General features: G+C 33.9%; 1 protein-coding gene across 1 annotated transcript in view; it reads right to left on the reverse strand.

Moving 5' to 3' along the window:
• LOC128552764 (uncharacterized) overlaps positions 1-18273 on the reverse strand; it is a gene marked incomplete at its 3' end in the record, with an annotated part of 70243 nt that extends 51970 nt beyond the window's left edge. Inside the window, exons 1-7 of the mRNA XM_053533826.1 lie at positions 18252-18273; positions 16509-16565; positions 15034-15336; positions 10695-10724; positions 9714-9770; positions 9512-9550; positions 274-333 (exon numbers count right to left, since the gene is read on the reverse strand). Coding sequence (XP_053389801.1) covers positions 274-333; positions 9512-9550; positions 9714-9770; positions 10695-10724; positions 15034-15336; positions 16509-16565; positions 18252-18273 — 568 coding nt within the window. The remainder of the gene's footprint in view (positions 1-273; positions 334-9511; positions 9551-9713; positions 9771-10694; positions 10725-15033; positions 15337-16508; positions 16566-18251) is intronic.
• Positions 18274-21363: the final 3090 nt, after the last annotated feature.

Raw genomic sequence — 21363 nt, forward strand, 5'->3', positions numbered from 1 at the left:
TTGAAATCGAAATACTATGGCAACACTGTACTGACGCAAGCCTGATAAATATATACATAGACATACATAGGCAGAGTAAACAGGAGTTATTTTGCTAGCTGAATCTCTGAATACACGTTATGTTTGGCCGTTACAAGAATCAACAAATAAGCCGAAATAATTGAAACAAATATAAATGCTAGCATAGTATACTGTATGAAATCGTTTACGTTACAGTGTAAATATTCATACATTTAATCGCGTTTTTACATGTTCTACCACTACAATATTTACCTTGTTTCTCAACGTTGGTTTTCCTTCTCACTTTGTCCTCTTCGATTAAACCACATGCATCTAAAACATAGACTTAACAAATAAAGTTTGATATCATGTTTAAATATTTACCATCTTTTCATCTTTACACTTATATAAGAGTTACGCATCTTCTATTTTTCGCCGCAGTAATTTGAGAGTGCCGTAAGAGCATTGTTGGTGTCATTAGGTATTGTGAATATTTGTGGCTCTGTAGAATTAACATAAATAAGCTAAATAATAAATAAGTTCAACAAGGCGTAATTAGGAGTGTTTTTAACATAAACTGTAGAACTGGTTTCATAATCGACCTAAATGAATTATTATATATTAAACCTAAATATCATTTTAACAGAGGAATGAGATGTCCGCATAAACGAGGGCATGAAAATATTGTTCATACACAAAAACGATGACAGTGATATGAAAAATCTATGAGTTACAGCTTCAATGGTGATGAAGAGTAAAATGAAATGAGGATGAACGTGGCAAAAAACTGCTTGCACAATAAAATTTAAACATTATTGTCTAAGTGTGATAGATAGTGATGTCGTTTTGGAAGAGATAAAATATGGAATAGGAAATGTGAATAAATGTGATTTTGACGATTGTTAGGAGAAAGAATGTTAATTACATAATAAGGATTACAAAATGGGATTAAAATATACATTGTGCAATTTCGGCCCGTAGCTGATAATCTGCTGCAAATTATACATTTCGTACACGATCTTCCACTTTACAAGATACAGACGAGTTGACAGATCTAATAAATCAACAATTTTTGAGCTAGCAAACGATATCCATGACCGAGCTTTTAAATAATGTATACACAAAATATAAATACTAAAGAACAAGGAAGAATATCCAAAAGGGAAAGCCACGTTAAAAAAAAAACGCAGCCTCCCCAAAGACACACACGAACAACTCTCGCACACCACACACAAAAATGGACGCAAAAGGACAAGATAAACAAATACAGGAACACAGTGGGCACCGCCTTGGAACGGTCAGTTGCAAAACCACCACTGGGGAGTTTAAACCGGTTTATGGTGCACCTAACCTCACTCTTACCCCAACCATGTTCCAAAGTCACAAGACAGTGTAAATAAAAATAATCCCCGCCAGGTGAAACCCTAAGATATTTAAAGGCAACAGAAGGTATGCAATGTAAAACACAAAGATGCCCTTGTAGATATAATATAAAAATGCAATCCTTAAGAACCTAAAACGCATGTACTCAATGCCTTTGCAGAAAACAGAGCAACAAGGGACGCCCGACGAAACAGGCCAGAAGATGGAAATCAAAATAGCTCAGTCCTGGTGGGATTTAAGAACTACTAATGATAGAGTCCTCCACCTGATCCGTCAAACACAATCAAAGAGGAAAGCGTAGCGTCCAACTGTAAAAGGGTTGAACACCAAACATGCGGTGTGTCTCAACACAGCTGGGTCAAAACATCTTTTCGTAAAACGTTTAATTACTTTACTTAATACAATTTGAAAATTGTCATGACCCAAAATCTTACGAAGTTTGTAAACCACATCCCCATACAAAGCGGGTTTTGATATATCTTCTCGCAGAAGTGATTTTAAATTGCTATTGTATTTTAAAATCAAATCTGAATTACGACAGTACAATTTGGAAAAGTATTTACGTAATTTATAATAACGGTAGCCCTGTTGAAGAAGCTTATTTGTAATAAATAAGTTACGTTCATTGAAATCTTCAGCATGACTACACGTTCTTGCAAACCGAATTAACTGAGAAATATATATCACATAAGATGTAGCCTGGGGTACATCTTCATTCAAATGGGGGAAATGTACAATACTGAAATTAAAATCATTCCTCTTGTTATAAATTTTGGTATGAATGAAATTGTCGCAAATAAAGAGATGTAAATCTAGAAATCAAGTAGTATTATCCGAGTTGTTAGTTTTATTTAACTGCAGCTCTTGGGATAAATATTTTCCACTAACTGGTCAAAAATGGATTATCCATATTTAGTATATCATCCAGATAGCGCGATGCATTATTAAATGCAGTTATAATGTCTGCCTGTGTATCCTGAGAAAGACTCAACATAAAATCTCTTTCATAACAATATAAAAACAAATCTGCAACAAGGTGTGCACAATTTGTTCCCATGTGTAATACAAATTACTTGTCTAAAAACTACATTCACAAACCTGACGTAAATATTGTTCAATAAAAAGGAAATGGCTTTACAAACTTCGTCATAGGTCCACATATTAAAATTCTTTACAATGCAACTAGTAAAACATGCTTAAGGTATTGGGTCACTAATAGTAATGTTTACAAAATGGCCTTTGCTTGGTATATTCTGAAAGGTAACCGTGTTTTGCACTATTTTGCAAATTAGAAACAACTTTTACCGTGCCGTTTTTTATAAATTTTGAATAACTTATGGTATCTCCTCAAGCTCAAGTAGAGACAAATTTCAAAGTGATAGCTACTATCCAAAACGTTTGCAGAGAACTCATTTTACCATTAATTTCAATAGAAGAAACATCAAACTATTGGTAACCAATTATAAAACACAAAATAAAAATGTTAATATCATTTTTTCTATGGTGCCTCGAGAAAACGGATTTAATGAGACAGAATTTATACTTCAACATTGAAAAAATAAGGTCGAATGACGAGTTTCTGTTTTGCATTTTGCTTACTCCATTTAAAAATAACCTTAGGGAAGACGTAAAACCTACCTAAATTTCTTCCACAATATATAATCTAAGAGTGAAAGCAAAATGGAGAACTTTCACCGTGCATTTTTAAAGATGTGTAACTCTACCCCTTCTGTTTAAGTAGTAAATTCTCTTTGAACATCCAAAAAACGCTTATAAAATTCATCTTTTTCCATTTTTGTACAAAACATCAATAATAAGTCTTGAAAGAAGTAAAAACTTACTAGTAAAAAAGGAAAATAAATATAAAAAATTTGGTCCCAGTAGGGCTTGAACCTACGCCCCCCTAAGAATTGCAGTAAAAGTAGGTTCATGGTAGGAATTAAATACTCTTCAAAAAGGAGGTTCTCTATTAGTGATCTAATACATTAATCGAAATTGCAAGCGAGAAAAAGTAGCATTTTCCCTGGCAAAAGTCTTTTGAATTAGGGCAGTAAGCTTTTCATTTGTTAAGTTATGAAGTAAAGTTGTATAAAGTGTGGAAAAAATCGTAAGTATTGACTGAAGACACCTTGTGATTTTTAATTCTAAATTTATCCAGGATTTCGCCAGAATGTTTTACAGACCAAAATAAGTTTATACCAGAGTTTTCGTATACTTTGTCACAATATCTTTTCACGTGGGCTTTAACAGCAGTAAGGCATGATGTTAGTTACTTGGAAATATTTGTGGTGGTACAGGAGCTTGAGTTAGCGATAAAACGAGCTTTATATGGCTGTTTATGTAATTTTGAAATCCAGTAAGTCATTATAAAAAACGACATAGAGTCGTCTAATTGCATTATAACGTTGACTGACGGAAATAACTTGCTTTCAGCTGAGGCCAGCGTTTTTCTAATTTTCTGGTTTACGGAAGCGCCGACCCTATTTTTTGACAAAAGAAAATAAAAATAAAAGTCAATTTCAGTACTTTTATTTTCATTTTACCCGCCGACCGTCCATAATTGCTGCTGCCAAAATAAAAGTTTAACTGTACGGTAGAGGTTTTTGATCAATATCAGCAGACGCATGAAAAATGGCGGCCTGCATGAATGTAAATTGTATAAAATTAAATAGGAAAAATATACAAGTTAATAAAAATTATTTTTCTTTTAAAATAATTTGATTTATTTTTAGAGAAATAAATGTCACGTCCGCTGCTATGGAACCGATATGCCCTCGCTCTTATCGTTATAAATTGGTACCCGGGTTTATACTTTTAGCTAGTTAACTTTGATATCGGTAAACAGTCTGTCAAACCTGCATAAAAAGCTGAGAATTCTCGTACAGTTCTCTGTCTGTTTTTGTACGTTGGCGAGTACATGTAAAGTTGACAATATTGAGCTGACACTTTTATAAAGAATTTAATTCTCTACGCTTCCCGAGAGGTTGTAATAAGGGAAGCGGGCTGGTCTGACTACAGCCAACAATGAAGAAACAGGCTTAGTACGAGAGGTCCGTCGTAAATGAAAAGCCGACAAGTGTAACCTTGAAAGCAGTTTGCTGGCGAACGTGTGGCACCTGAAGGCCGAACAGTCAACACTGGTGACATTGACGATAGAGGAAAAAGACTACTACAGGATCATTCTGGTGGGTCAATTGTTATTGACTTTGAACAAATTATTTAAAATTCTGATGTAGTTCTTTCTAATAACTCTATAAGTAGTAATATTCCAGGTGCTAATACTAATTCTCAAAGTGGGTGTGGCGTCATAATGGTATAAAAAATCCTCTTTTTGCAAGTAAGTTCCTTCAAGCATCGCGGTCACAATGATGAGTTTTTCTCAGCCAAATCAACAGCTAATATAAACGCTTTGAAACGATATGCACGTGATAACGGTAAAGCAGATGGGTGGTTTTAACCAAGAGTTTCCTATTCTTGATTGCTTTGGATTCAAAAAATCTTTGGTCGGTTGCATTGAATCCTTATATAATACAGAAACAATAAGGAAGATGAAGCAGGAAAGTATGGAGGCCATTCCTATCGCCTATTAGTCTCGTCCCATAGAAACTGAATCATTACATTGACATAGTTTTATGGTACGATTAGTTCAAAATCTAGGATGAACGGGTTAACTATCGGACGGTAAAAGTACATACAGGTTGGTGCATGGTCCGGGACAACTGGGTATGAAAGAGGTAGCCATCATAGGAAAATTTAGCAGTGAATATTAGGAAAATGTAGTAGTGAAGATGTATAAGTGAAAAACAGTAAAGAAACGAATAATCAGTCATTTAAACGGCACACGCGTAATTTGGGCGTCACGTACATAAAAACATGCATGTAAAGTTCATTATTTAATATTATGGCCTCCAGCACCGCTAGAGAACAAATATAGCTGGAATTCTATAGCATTTTTTGATAAGTTATTGACAGAATGTTCTACAAAATTACATAAAAACAGCTGATTTTATACAGGATTACCTGTGAAACGGTTAAATCTCAAGCATACTACTTTGTCGGCATGGCATATTCAACGAGGCTTGAAGTGTATATTAAGGTGTGTGCGTGACCTATATATCGGTCGTGTACGTACAGAATAAATAATTATTATGTGGTTTTAAATTAAACACTAGATTCACTGTTATCATCCTAAAAGATGGGTATAGACAGTTCATTGCCACGACAGTTGCCACTTAGATGTTTTGTAAATCAAGAAGAGAACTGCGGGTCTTTGTGGATAATTTGCTAATAAACAACTACAACATTAGAAGGGAGCATTTGGCTTGGAACTTTGAACAGAAAGTAACGTCTTATATTAGTAGAAAAACAAAACAAAAACAATTAAAATAAATCAATTAATAAATGAATTAATAAGTAAATAAATGAAAAAAAAATAAATTAAGGAAAGAGTGATATTCCGTCAGCTAAAAGACATCATAAGGTAAATGCAATCAATTATTGGTTTGCTAAACGTTTGCTGCAGGGCTATACTATCGCACTGGGCAATTGTGTTTAAAAGATTATATTTCTAAGAACATGGCTTCCAATCCATAAAAAATTTGGGGGATAGATTTTTGAAAATTTATAGTGGCGGGAAAATTCTATCAACTGAAAGGTGACCGGGCGTTAGATTCGTTAGTCGGTATCAGTTTAAACGTTTTTTGACTTAACATTATTGTAAGCCCGATTGATTTAGCTCGCGCGTTGTCATAATAAACGCAAACATGAACCGCAATTGGTATTTAACCTTAGTTTGTTTAAGTTGTTACATTGCGTTGCAGTTACATATTTTCCGTTAAGGTATGATTTTTGATTATTCGGACTGACTGGCATGTAACGCTTGGTCTCCTTCCCGTCGAGTGAATGTTTCATCAACTTGGTCGGAGCCCTCGCGCTTACCCTATCAAGCTTAATTAGAGCGGCTGTTACAACCCATCTTGTTATAATATTATCCCATCTTGTTATAATATTATGTAAGTGGAATTAAACCTTCAGACCGCCTTGACAGGAGCTTCTGTGCCTACCCTGTCTCGTTGAAAATGTTACTGCGTATTTAAGATTGAATTAGGTTTTAACTACTTAACGGATAACTTTATTTTTGTCACATTTATTTTTTTGCTGTTGAGTATGTTCAGAATTGTTGGCAAGGCAGTGAAGTTCTTTAACCTTCCTCAGCTGGACAGGAGCCTCTGGCGTACCCGGTCCCGTTGAGGAGGTTACTTATGTTGACATGAAAATAATTATTAATTATTTAACTTATGGTCACTTTATCTTGTTACATTTGTTGTTATGACAGAATTGTTTGCAAGGTAATTATTAAACATACAGCGGAGGCTGTGTGTGTTTATTTTTATTTCGAATAATTTCAAATAAAAAACAATAATCTTTGGAAAAGTTGGCAGAGATAACAAGTATTTTAAACAAATTGGATCTGAGTTGAAATTACAGCACCTAAAGCTCAACATTAGGAATATTCATGTAAAACTACGAAAATGACCTTCACTATCAAGTCTGTCAAGATGTTGAAGAATCTGACGTATCATATGTACTAAATTTGTTGTCTGTATATCATAGTTGGACAACGATCAAATTCGATCAAATTCATGTGGGACTTTCAGAAAAATACCACATTTGATAAAAAGAAAAGAAACAAAAGAAATGGCAAAATAAATCAGCAAAAGTGAGACTTGCTAACACATATTTTTACTTTGAAGTCTTGATAACTAGTACCACACTTTTCTGTTCAAATCAAAGTGCAATTTCAATGTAAAATGACACATGTCCCTCAAATGTTTGACAACGATTCATGTGATAAAAATTCAAACTAGTGAAAATAATTGGACAGTCAGATTAATGGTTGTTTAATATTTGTGATGAGCAATCTAACCGAGTGGAGATATTGCCCATATGAAAATATTATCTCAATATTTCCTAGGATCGTGTGAAATTAGTTTGACTAAAGCTCTAGCCAGGTACTGTAACTCAAAAAATAATTATCAAACATGAAACTACCAGCAATATTCTCATGTCCACTTGAAGTATACCGATAAAATCTGTAAGAAAGCCCTTTGAAAGTATGTATGGGACAAACATTTAGACACTATATGCCACATGTACCTTTGACACTGAGGAACACATAATGACATATCCAGTAATAAATGTTTTTTTCTGACTCATAACTTACAAAGACCCATCTCAGTGAAGAGTCTTCTCTCCGAAACTATCTTTCGAACATCAGCCGATAAGGTTGTTATTGTGTACACATTTAGCTGAACAAAAGTTCAGATTGTTTCGGCTTGTCGTACAATATAGGTGGCACTGACAGTCGGCAAAATATAAAACAATATTCAAACCACTGATACAAAAGCTACAACAATATCGATGTTGTTGGTTAAATTACTGCATATGACGAATCAGGTGCCAAAAGCCAGTGTGCATAATATCTATCAATTCGTAATATTTGCTTTCTAGTATAACAATGCCTGTCTTTTAAGACTTTGCATCTCCAGTCAATTGCATGTATGCAGGTTAAAGATCTAAAGTAGTCATTGCATATCCCCATTTTAATAGCAGTTTTTATTCATGTTTATATAATAAACATTATGCAATGTTATTATGATATGTCAACTGTGGTATCTGTATATTTTATCATAAAAAATGTTTCCACAAGTCTATTTTTACTACAAAATAGATACATACAAAAACACAAGTAATACATATCCTTGGTGACTTTTAAAATGGCATTATGCATACAAGTTACACATAAAGGGAACAACCGTATACTGAGATGATAAGATATATAAACCAGTTCAGAATAGTTCATTTGTTAGTCTGTATGCAGTTTAAGCTTGCAAGCTTTTGTTTTCTGTTGTGTACAAAAAAAAATGTATCTTTTTGGACGATTTATTTTTATTTATTTTGTCGACTGCTCAAAATTGGGGTTTTTATTTTTATTTTTATTTGCACACACCCCCATCCCCTCCGATATTTTGAAATATCTCCCGTAAACCAGAAAATGCTGACCTAAACAAGGATTGTTTTAATTTCCAGTCATCCATTTCTTTGCTTACCATTTTAAACAAATATAATTAAATAAAAAGAATAATAATAATGTAAAAATACCGTGGACGTAAGAACACTCTAAGGAGAAGAAGAGTGACCTTTTTTAACATGAATTTTCTCTATATTTCTGAAGATAAAACATAATATGTAGCATTCCAAAATGAATGTGAAAAAATAAACCATACCATATTATAACATTTAATGCAACATGATTGTTTAAGATAACAAGACATGTGAAATTCTATTGTTAACTTCAAACAGATTCATCTCTCTCATCAGTACTTCAAATGAGTCAACATGTGTATGGGAGGTCGACAAACTACCAACGTGTACCACAAATGTTACCTGTATTCAATTTACCAGAAAAAAGGAGTTAAACACAAACAATTCATTTGTCCGTACCCCCAATGAAATAAAAGTGAATTATTTAATAATAAGTTCACTATTTTGAAATTACTTTTTTATACTTTCAAAGAACACCCTTGAAACAGACTGCCAAATGTTATACAATATCTTTCATTAATAAAGGAATTGAATCACAACAAACACTTCAACAAGCTGTGAGTTTCTATTCTGAAAAGTATTGAAAATGTTTTACATGAACTAACTACCTATGCCACACCTTAATGAAAGCATGAACTTTCCTTATATTTCTGCCAGCGGATGTATAATTTTATAATGCAAATAAAGAAAGAACTGTTGGTGGACATCTATCATTATTTATAATGCATTTCCATATAGAAAATAGTAAGAAACATTGGGTATAACAAACTGATTTAGCTGATTCCGATGGATTTGCTTTTATCCGAATTTATTGTACTGGTTTATTTAAGGAAGATTTCGTATAGCTCGTTTTGAATTATAAGATTATTATAACTGTAGATCGAAATATGTATTGTTGTGTATGTTATTTAAAGCAAGTACGCTGAGCAAACTATGTTCTGATTTTGTATACAGATAGTTGTAATTCAGATGTATTGTTGAAAACTTTACAACATGCGACTGAAAATATAGCCAATGTACGTACTGTTTAGGTACTGTAGTGTCCTTCCGTAAGCATATAAATCTGAAATATAGAATAAAAGGCAAAATAAATGTATCTTTTGAGTTTTGTGTTTTCAATTTTAGTATGTTTTACATTTGTTTAAACATTATAAGTCTAGATCGAAAGCTTTAACATTATTTCGTAACTGTTAATTTTACTTACAAGACGTCTCATGAATACTTACACTTTCCAAGTTTTCGACACTTTTCTTTCACTTCTGTCGTTACGTTTTGTACATTTTCTGGAACATCAAAGTAATATAGTGCATTACACGCGAACATGTTGTGATCAATGAGGTTTAGTTACATTTTAATTCAATTCAGAAGTGGATGCATTTGTAAACAGGCTAAGTTTTTTTCGATCGTAAGACGCCTTCATCAAATAATAAAACCGTTCAGTTAATAATTTGGTAATATTTACGATAAAACTACATGTATTTCAAATAGATAGATAGATAGATAGATAGATAGATATTAACCTTGCTTAATTTACCATTTTGAAATTTTGTGCATAAAATACAACAAAATACTAAATCATAGTGGCACTGAGTTTGACAAATTTATCCCTTGTATGTCTTTTCATACAGTTTGTTGACATTGGTCAACATTTCAAATTTTCAACATTTGTCTGCAATATCAAAACACAATAAATTGAAAATATGTTGACATTTATACCCGGGTCGAACAATTTTCTGAGTATTTTATCCGATCGTTTCAACATTTTGCTGCTGCTTTTGACTACTTGGTATACATGTGTATTTGTTAGGTCTTCAAAAGGCTCTTAATTGCTATATGTTGTCTATTTAAGACAGGTAATTGTCAATAGTATGTTAACATAAATTGAATATTCTTGATATTTTATTTTTACCCTAAAATTGGCCAGAGTCATACGCACTCATTTACCTTAAACATTAAAATCACACAATTGAATTACAGGAATTGAATATCTAAAATGAAAAGACATATATATGTGGTAAAGTATTGATAACTGACTTTATGCTTTTTATCAGGCTAATAATATAAACTTACACTGAATAATCTCAATGATACGACGTAAGGACCAGAAATTATATCAAGCAAAGGTCAGAAACGTAAAATTTTGAAATACATATCTTTTATGTAAACATAGAACAATGATTTTCCAAAATAAGTTAATGAGTACTTACTGTCTTCATGGTCAGTCAGTTCCAGTGTTGCTTAAATGCAATAAGAATTATCAGATGAGAATGGTTCGGTAATTCTCAAGTCTTGGGTTTAGTACCATTCCCTGCCTCTAATTTGTACCAAATATGTTTAAGCATTTTGAAACGAACTGAGCGAGCGTAGATTATAAAACATATGTTGTTATAATTTTAGTAAATTTAACAAAATGCATGTTCTTGTTGTTTTGTTTTGCTTTCTTTAATAATACATGAGCATGTGTGAAATGTGTACCCAAAAGAAATAGTCGATTCAACCATTATGTTACCATCTACCTGTCAAAACTTGGTATAATAGACGGGTTCTTATATATTTACTATACGACAACTGACATCCATACTTCGAAAACGTTCATAAATGGATCGATTTGTCTTCTTAGAACACTTAGTTTAATTCTTCAATGGATACCTGCTCTGTGTTTGGAATAGGTCAGCTGAAGCCATGTACCTAAATTGATACATTTTCACCCTTGAAAGGGGCCATTATTACACGAAAACTGTTTAATATGAAACATAATTATTGAATTTTACAATATTACACAATAAATTAGATCAATTGCGCACATCATATGACACACGTAGAGCTTACACAAACATAAATGAGTCAATATGATAAAGGCAGTGTCTATACAAGAAGACTGGGCCATTACACGGAATTCAAGCATTCTGACTGGGTCAAAAGAGAGGACCAATACGGAGAAGCAACTTCCCTTAAAATTTTGAATGAAGTCATTTTCTTTTACATAATAATTATGCATTACAATAGTGATCATAGTTTTACAAAAATATTATCTAACATGGTTTTGTAATAAAAAAGTAACACTTCAAGCGGATGTACGTTTTTTTTTTGTAGATGATAACATTACTTTTGACTCATTCGTTATTGTGTACAAACAAATTCCTGTCAAAAGTTCTGACAATTGTCAAGGAAATATCAGAGAAAATATGCGAAACTCCGATTGATTGAAAGGACGACATTTACCATCTTTAACAGACAATTTATTGGATAGTGTGGATTATCTTGCCTCCTCCAAGTTTCTTGCATTTCTATTGGTCTATAGACGTCACGTGGAGACAGGATATATTCCATATCCTGCTAGCACATTCCAGATATGAATTTTGATTAAACAAATGGCTGCCACTTTGTTAATTTACAAAATATTAGATTATAGCATGTAAGTAAAGGGTAGTCGGCAAGATAAAATCGTTACACAGCTTGTTGGTGACAGGATACGGGATATACGCTGTCTCGAAAATCCATATCAGGCTCGAGCTTCGCTCTCACCTGATATGGATTTCCTCGACAGCGTATATCCCGTATCCTGTCACCAACAAGCAGTGTAACTAATATTATTTGTGCAATAATAATACCGTTTCATATGCTGGCAAGTGGATGAATGCTATAGGTTAGGAGTTGCAAACTGCAAGCAATTTCGGATATGAATAGCATAAGGCATGGGGTTTATAATATATGACTTGTTGGTTGTATTATCTTGATCAACACATATGTGTACAATATTGTGTCTCGTTGCCTGCAGCCTGCAAAGAATTGACATTTGAAGCAGTTTTTATTACAGCTCTAATGGTTAGATACTCCGAGAGAAAAAAAAAGTTCTAGTTATTTTTGATTTACATGTCGAGGCATATATCTCCCAAACTTATTAACACATTCCTGCTTACAACCCATTCTGTTTTACTCGGCAACTGGCTAAAATGATAATGCTTAAAATACAATTTTTGATCTTCAATATTCATAACTGCCGTTAGGCAATTCAAACGTTCTTATGGTGTTACCACCAATGTTCAAAAGTTGAATACCAAAGTTATCATTTATTAAGATATTTCATATTGGTCTAGTTATTTGTCCTCGGTAGTCGTATTGGCCCTCGGTCTACGGCCTTTGGCCAATAGGACAACCCTTGGATAAATAGCAAGGCAATTACTTGATTAATAGCATTATAATTTATCATGAGTCTATGATATACATCTTGTTTATCGGTCATAATGTAATATGAAATGAAACATTCGCTTTAATATCTGATAGTAATTTTACACCATGCCTTCCTTATTTGATGATGTAAACAGAAGTGCTTCCTGGACTTGGTAAATGCCATGAACTTTTCATACACATTACGAGATTAAGCGATGTCAAACGATTAAGGCAATTGTCATTTATACAACTGAATATATTTCGTTCAACAAAATTTCACACTTTCTTGTTAAAACGTAACACTATTTTACTGTTCAAAGCATGGACACGTGCACACACCCTCATATGATATTCGAGATAAAAGTCTCTCTTTACGAAAAAAGCAATTTTAAATTTAAAACTTAATAAGCAGAAAACGCTCGTTTGTACTTGTGTTGTGCCTTGGCTTACTGTAGTATTGGGTTATAATGTCGAGTACACTGAGTAAACCTATGTAAGGAAGCCTTGTTTTGGTTCACGACATGTTAGATTGTCAAGCATTGCATTACACCCCACCCCTCAAACACAAACACACACACACACACACATTGAGCAATATAACCTCCGTCACAACTTTAGACACTTAACTATCAATGAATGTTCATCGAAGTTCGTATTTTGACAAAACGTTTTCATCTGAATGGCCATAAATTCTCAACTTTGAATTTTGTGCTGCATCGAATATATTTCTTGATTATAATATGTTTGGCATGTTTGTAGATAGACAGTTATACTGCTATATGAATGTAACTATAATGTTGATCTAACTTTAATCGTGTATATACCATTTTAATGGTGACATCTGTTTGAATTGTATTTACTACGATGGGAGCCTCTCTATCCCTGTCTTCTGGCGTGGATCACTTTTTGTTGGTTTTGCCAATATCCGTTCCAAGGAGGTACCCCACTGTGTTCCCTTAATTGTTTGTTTTGTCCTTGTGTGTTTACGTTGTGTGCGTACGTGTGTGCGTTGGTGCGTGCGTGCGTTTGTGTGTGTTGGTCGTGTGTGCATCCGCGTGCTGGGTTTACGTTTGGGGAGGCTGCATTTTTAAAATGCGGCTTTCCCTGTTGGATATTCATCCTTGTTTACGGATAGAACATGTTTTCGATGTCGTGGGAGTGTAATAAAACCATTAAATAAAAATGGCAATACACTAGTGTAATAAAGCTTTGACGCCAACATTGTTTATAGTACAGGAGATGTTGGTCCAATTGACTTGTTTTATTTTAGTAAAAGGAATCCTCTTATTCACATAAAGTGTTAAAAGTATTGGAGACGTTAGACCAAAATTAAAAATATGTTTGTTTGCTGTCTCCCTACCTACCCGCATTAAATGCTGCGTCCCTTTTCTGTAAGAAACAATCATTATATCTACTAGTAAAAGTATAATCCCCCCCCCCCCCCCCCCCCCCTCCACACACACACACATACCCCACCATAAAAAAATAAAATAAAAAATGCCTACCTACCCAACTTTAAAAAGTAGGGTAGGGAGACTGCAAACAAATACTTTTTTTAAATGTGGCCTTACTCAAATTAACCTTTTTATTAAAGGAATGAATGTCATATTTTGTTTTTGTTTTACACACTTGTAAAACCCGAAACTGAAGTACACATATCCGATAATGGTCAGAAGCCGTTAACGTAGATACATGTACGAAGTTTCGGTTTTTTTTAAGACTTAGTGTGTTAAACAAAAAATATGATATTTGTTACTTTGTTTCTTTTTATATGTAGATCTACAAATTATTTCAAATCTCTGTATTGGCAGTATAAATAAAAAGTGAAAAAAGTAGTCCAACATCAGGAGCAGTACAAACGTTATCCGAATAAATTTATTTTACACACTTGTAAAACATGTTAGCCAAACAAATCTAAGAAAACGGTCCGAAAAAGAAACAAAATAGTTTAAGAAAGTAGATTTTTTATGTCTAGGCTGGAAAAGCTTATATGACTGTCATAAAAAGCATATTATATTTGTGACTTTCCACATTGAATTTATTAACATTTAGGCTGTTGACGGCAAGTGATTCTGCCTTTGCGACCAGTGCAGACCAAGATCAGCATGCACATCAGTGCAGTCTGATCATGGTCTGCACTGTTAGCCATTCAGTCAGGTAATTTTCAGTGAACACTCCTTCGAATAAAAATGGTATTGCCCAAACTGAATGACGGACCAGTTCATTTTAGAAATTTAGCAGGCTAAAGGTCATTCTTGTTGAATAAAGTTAATTAAATGCTCGACAGAGCCTTGCGTATTATTCAAAGAGTTTAATAAATTCCATATGAAATGACACTAAAGTCGTGTGTAATATCCTCTACGTCATACCTGGTACCTTTAGGATCTGATCCTGTCTGTGTTTTAGTTTGCCTCTCTGTGTCAAGGACTAAATATTCCTCCCCAGTTTGGTCATCAATTTCAAGCTGAATATCGCCCCAACGTAAGCTATGAATCTCCTGTCCAGTCCGCATCCCAAAATAGGTTGTGCAAATAAGCCATAAAGAATGAATTACTGCCCTTGGATTTTCATCCCCTAATGTCTTTGCGTCATACAGTTTTGCAGGTGCACACCAAGGAGTGGTTCTGTTGTTTTCGGCTTGTTGCCATGTCCTTCCTTTTTTAGTTGTTTTTGCTTTCCCTTAAAGACCATGCGGGCTGTTGAAACTTCTGGGTCATTGATAATGGACATTTTGGAGTTTTGTTTTTTATGTCAGATGCCTATCAATTGAACTGACGAACCTCCTTAGAGTTGCTGGTTCGTATTCTTTCCCGTTTGTTTTCATTGCGCCCAACAAGAATTCACAAACATAAACATTTAACACATCAGGTGGTATAGACTCAGGGGCTCTCATTTCATTTTTGGAAGTGAGAAACATATTGAAAAATTTCATGTCAGATTCAGTTTTCTTTTAAGTGTTAGAATTTACAGATCCTTCAAGGAAAGCATAAACATCAACTGATCTGAATGATCTTTTAGCTGCAGTAAACTGATGTTGCATTTCAACATCGTTTTCATTGTTACATTTTCCTCATCAAAGAAGGCATCTACATCAAACAAATGGCCAAATGCAAGTTCAAATTCAGGACCATTCATTTCTTGAATGTTATCCATTTTTTGTTGTTGTTTGTTGTTACTGCTGTTGATGATGATAGCAGACGGGTAACAAAGGGAGGTAATAAGTAAACAAAAGTAAAATCTAAGGGAAGTAATCATACTGGGGTAATGAAAGGGAGAAATTTCAATGAAAGAAAGTAGTTCCGGCACATCTCTCTATACAGTGAAAAATAAAAATGATATTTTCACTGCTTTGTAACAGTGAAAATATCAATTTTATTTCACTGATACTTTTACAGTATTTCACCAAAAAGCATAAAATAAAAAGCAATAAAAAACCTCAATAAAGTTTACATGTATTAATTTCAACAGCAGGGACATGCGCGATATAAAGCGTGTATCCATTTAAGAGTTTGTGTTCCAAGCAAAATATTTCACAAAAGCTCATCTTCTATTAGACATAGCCATGATCGAATTTTTAAAAGATACTGAAAATGGAACGAAATATGTTAATGATCTAGGCCTGTGCTCAGTTCAAATATATTAGTTGACAATGAACAGGTTTGGAGGAGGAGATGTGGTCCTATTAAAACTCTATATTATTTTGAAAGCGAAAAAAAAATATACTTTAATCAAAGCGCTATATTATATTTTAATGAACATGTAGATTTTATTAGAACTAATAACGTTCTTGTTATAATCTTACATAATTCATGTACTGCAAACTATTTTGAAAAGTGAAAATTCATACTTACATTCGCCTAACGGCGGGTAGCTGAATGTTATTTTTGTTGCGGATATAGTTACACATCCTGAAATAGAAGAAAACTACATTATATTAGGATACTTTTTCAGTTTAAAGTATATTTTGAACATGTTTGAAAGACACAGTCATTACTTAAACATCTTCATGTTTAATGTATTTATGTCTGCAAACTTTGTCTTCTGTTTTGACATTTTTGCTAGACTTGCCTGAAACTTCAAGGTCTTAAGATTAAGGATTTTTATGTAACATTGGTTTGTAGGGATTTAATATTGCTCCCTAGGCCGAAACTGACCCCGCAGAAGGTATTCATTTGATTAGAATAGCCGTATATAAGAAAGTTTTTACAAAATTCCGTTGTCTAAAACCATTACGTCCTGATCTAAGATACTTGACACGTATCATCATCGATCAGTGGTCCTCTACAAGGTTTGTTGAAATCATCATGCCACTAAGGTCCGCCTTTGGATTCACTGGTTTTAAATGGATTAGTTAATTTCAAAGAATTCTTGTCTAAAACCTCCATCCTCTGAGCTTTGATGTTTTGCATTTAGCTTTATGTAGTGATCCTTTAACAAGATTTTTTAAATCATGTATCTAAGTACAAATATCTCGCCCTAGGGTCACTTGTTTATGAACTTTCAGAAGCCTTCTGTCTGAAGCTGCGCAATGCCATGAGTTTAAGTATAAAGTATATGAAATCATTTAGCGATCCTTTCAAATCATGTTTGATAGGTAAAACTTGGCCCTCGTCCTGGGGTTTACTTGCTTCATATAGACTAATAGGTATATAGGGAAAAAAAAACACAATCTTATTGCCTTAAACCGTAACGCCCTGAGCTTAAATATTTGACATGTATTGTGTAAGACCTTCAAAGGGTTTGTTTACAGCATACCTTTGAGGTAAAAAATGGCCACATCTTGGGAGACATTTGTTTTACAAAGATATATGAGCCGTGCCATGAGAAAACCAACATAGCCAATTTGCGAACAGCATGGATCCTGACCACACTGCGCGGATGCGCAGGCTGGACTGGATTCATGTTGGTCGCAAACGCACTATGTTGGTTTTCTCATGGCGCGGCTCATATATAGTTTTACTCTAAACAATTATTATCAAAAGCCGTAACCTCAAACTTGGTTGTTTGGAATGTAGTTTTGGGTAGTGTTACTTACCTTATTTTCAATAACTTAGATAGAACAGACACGAATTGTATTATATTACTATAACACAAGTGTCATTTCTTTCATGTTTTCATCTTAAATGCGTATAATTGTATCGTATGTCGTAGTATACCATCTGCTATATAGCGAAAATTTTACCGTGTCTATAGGTTTTCTGTTTAAATTTCAATCTCATCCATAAATATCAAATATAAATATCTTTTCAATGGTGTTTTTCTGGCTAAAGCAATTAGTATGAATTCATGCTTGACAATCTGCTATATGAGTACTCACAATGACAGCCAGATAAATAGATGGCATGACTGAGAATGAGAGGTTAAGCACTAGTAGAGGCAATTTTACAAAAGTAACGATTTCATGGGATATGTCTGAAATCGTGTCTCTCCCGAAATAGTAAATCTGAACTCATAACTTTGTGAAAAAAAGCCATATTAAGCACAGTCCTTTCTAATCAGAAAAAACTGTTACACAATTTGAGAATTCTACTACTTCAATACTGTGTTTCTATCTACTGGGAAATTGCTCTTACTTAATACCTCAAAAGACTTACCTTCGTTAAATTCCCTTTCCATCTCAGATATATCTGAAACTTAAGATAAACGTTATAATATGAGCCGCGCCATGACAAAATCAACATAGTGCATTAGCGACCAGCATGGATCTAGACCAACCAGCGCATTGCGCAGTCTGGTCACGATCCACGCTGTTCACTAACGGTTACTCTAAGGACTTCGGACACTTTCTATATGAATTTGCCTACTCCAAGAGTAAAAATAAACCACTAAGAAATAAGTATTTAATTGCATATGCCATCAAAATAAATATTTGAGATTATTTCTTTAAGTCAAATGTTCAATATTTGTTTCATAAAACGGTGATTTTTGTTCTAAATAGAATTACGTACCCTGTTATATAGATATAAATATTTTACTTTATACAACAGTGTTCCCACCCGTGCATCAAAACCATATTTGGCCAGCCTATGTAGATATTAATTATACACATTTTCTGTGACTATTAGGTTAATGCAAGGGGTGGAGCAGTACTTTTAAACAAAAAAAAATATAACTACAGGGTGTTCTCAAATGTAAAGTAACCAATACTTTTTATATGCATTTCTAATAAATTGATAGTCACATATTTTTACATCTGTTTGTAACTCAAATACTATACAAATGTTTAAAAGGGTACACATAGGCATGTTATACATGTATATTAGTGAGAGAAGCAAATACTGTGAATTCAATATTATTCGTTGGGTTAAATTTTCATTGGCTTATCCTGGTTGTTTATTGCAGTAGATTGGCAAATATGTGCTTTAACATACTTGCAACACCCCAAGTAATCTTCTGCATGCCCCCATCGCGACTTGCACGCCACTAGCGATGAGGATGTAATTTTTTTCCGTTTTGTTTTTATTATTTTTTGTATTTCTTACATATTTTTCATTTCTCTTTTTTTTTCATCTTTTTCTGTGCGTTTATATCTATTTTTTTTAGACACATACTAAATATTACAAGCATTCATCACCTCTTGTTCTTCCTTCTGTGAAAACTGAATTGACTAGGCCTAAACACCATAAAAAAAGGCAATATGTGCACAGCAGTTAATCTGATCCCGACTATAGTCTATCCAACAGAAATAACTCTTAGCATTAATATACCTGTGATGCATAGGTCAAGAACAGTAGCTTCATGGCAGGTCATATCAGTGACGGATTCACATTCAGTGTGATGCCACGAAAGTGATGTGTCAAGTCGCTTTCCATGCAGATGGCATATATAAATACGGCTAGACTCGAAAACGAATTAAAAGGTCTGGTCAGGATCCATGCTGTTCGCTTTCAAAGCCTATTGGAATTAGACCAACCGTTCGCGAACAGCATGGATCCTGACTAGTCTGCACAGATGCACAGGCTGGTCTGGATCCATGCTGGTCGTAATTGCACTATGTTGGTTTTCTCATGGCGCGGCTCAAATGTTATCTGTGCCACTGGTACTTATCCAAAGCAAGAACCAACCCTACGGTCTTGATAAGATGACTGCCTTTTCTTAGTATTAATGTTATACAGCATACAAATATCTGCCATCACTTACAACAGAACTATACAGACATTATAGGATTTTAATCTTAAAATGTTATTTTTTCCTTGAATAAACAGATTTTGTCACTTTATTCGATTGGAATTCATATATTTAAAACTTCCGTGATGACATTATATTTTTACAGAAATTAAACATTTCATTTTTTCAATAAAATATACCTTGGCCTAGACAAAATAAGAAAAACATTTACAGTTACAAACCAGTTTCTGCTGTAATAAGTTAACTAACACATTGGTTTATCATTGATTCGAAACGATTTGTGTATTGTTTAAATACTCAATGAGAATTTTGCCTTCAAAATGTAGGCTAGAAGCACATGATAGTGTCCGAAGTCGTTACAACAGGCTTTGAAAGCGAACAGCATCGATCCTGACCAGTCTGCGCGAATGCACTATATTGATTTTCTTATGGTGCGGCTCATATATTGAACGGGAAGTTACTATGAGAAACATTCAGTTTTTACTGAGTCTCGAAAACTGTAAACAAATGTAGAGCTTGATATACTCCGATCTTGCCTTTGAACTCGGTTTTATGCATTGTTTAATCGTCAGAAGGACATCACTTTCAGCTATGTTTACTAAAGAACCTTCGAAAACAGTAAAATCATTATAACAACACACATACTTATATATGATGGATGAGGACATAAACTCTTATGTGGGAGAGTGCGCTGCGTGAGTGTATGTGCGTGTTTTACAAATGCACAGACAAATTATTACTTATCTTACGCTTCGGTAGTAAGTCATACCCGTGTGTTAGTGTGTTTGCGTGTGTGCGTGCGTGTGTGCGTGCGTACGTTGGTTGCATATAGGAAACACGAACAAACAGTTTGAATATTGGTCACTCATACATTATTTGTTTATTGGGTACGCTAAAGAAACGATATTGCCGGAACAACCAGAAAAAAAATATATAAGAAAAAATATGAAAGCATATTTTATATGGTTTGGGATGCTGGGGCTACTAAGAAACAATAAGGAGATTGTATACAGTAAATTGAAAGAGGATAAAGCAAAATGATAATATATTTAACAAAAGTTCAAAGTAGGGAAAATTGAAGACGAGGGTGTACGGGGAATGCTGAGAAACAGTCTGCAATAAAAACCAAAAAATTGACAAATACCTTTTCACACCAGGTGGTGTACTCTTGGATTTAATGTTGCTCTAGTTCTAACAAAAGCAAATAACAGTACCCTACAGGCGTACATGTGTATTCTATGATCTTATCATTTATGACAAGATCACTCTTAGAGTGATGTGTGGTGGTCTGAAAAAGTAAACCCTGTACTAGGACTCAGTTTTAATATATCTTTTACTCCTTGTTAAGGTTGAAACGCACTCAATATATTTACAAAATATAGTTTTGCCTAAGCCGGAACTAAGGGCATGAGAGATATTAAGTAGGAGGAACGCATTTAGTATGAATCCTACGGCGGATATTTCACATTTCATCAAGCTTCATGAACTTTCTCAGTCAAACTCAGTCTACTGTTAATTCATGTGGTTTCGTTTATTGTTTATAAAGTTACTGAATGAGAATGAATCTGTAATGTGATC

This window comes from Mercenaria mercenaria, unplaced genomic scaffold (genome assembly GCF_021730395.1).
Source record: "Mercenaria mercenaria strain notata unplaced genomic scaffold, MADL_Memer_1 contig_3133, whole genome shotgun sequence".
Taxonomy (NCBI): domain Eukaryota; kingdom Metazoa; phylum Mollusca; class Bivalvia; order Venerida; family Veneridae; genus Mercenaria; species Mercenaria mercenaria.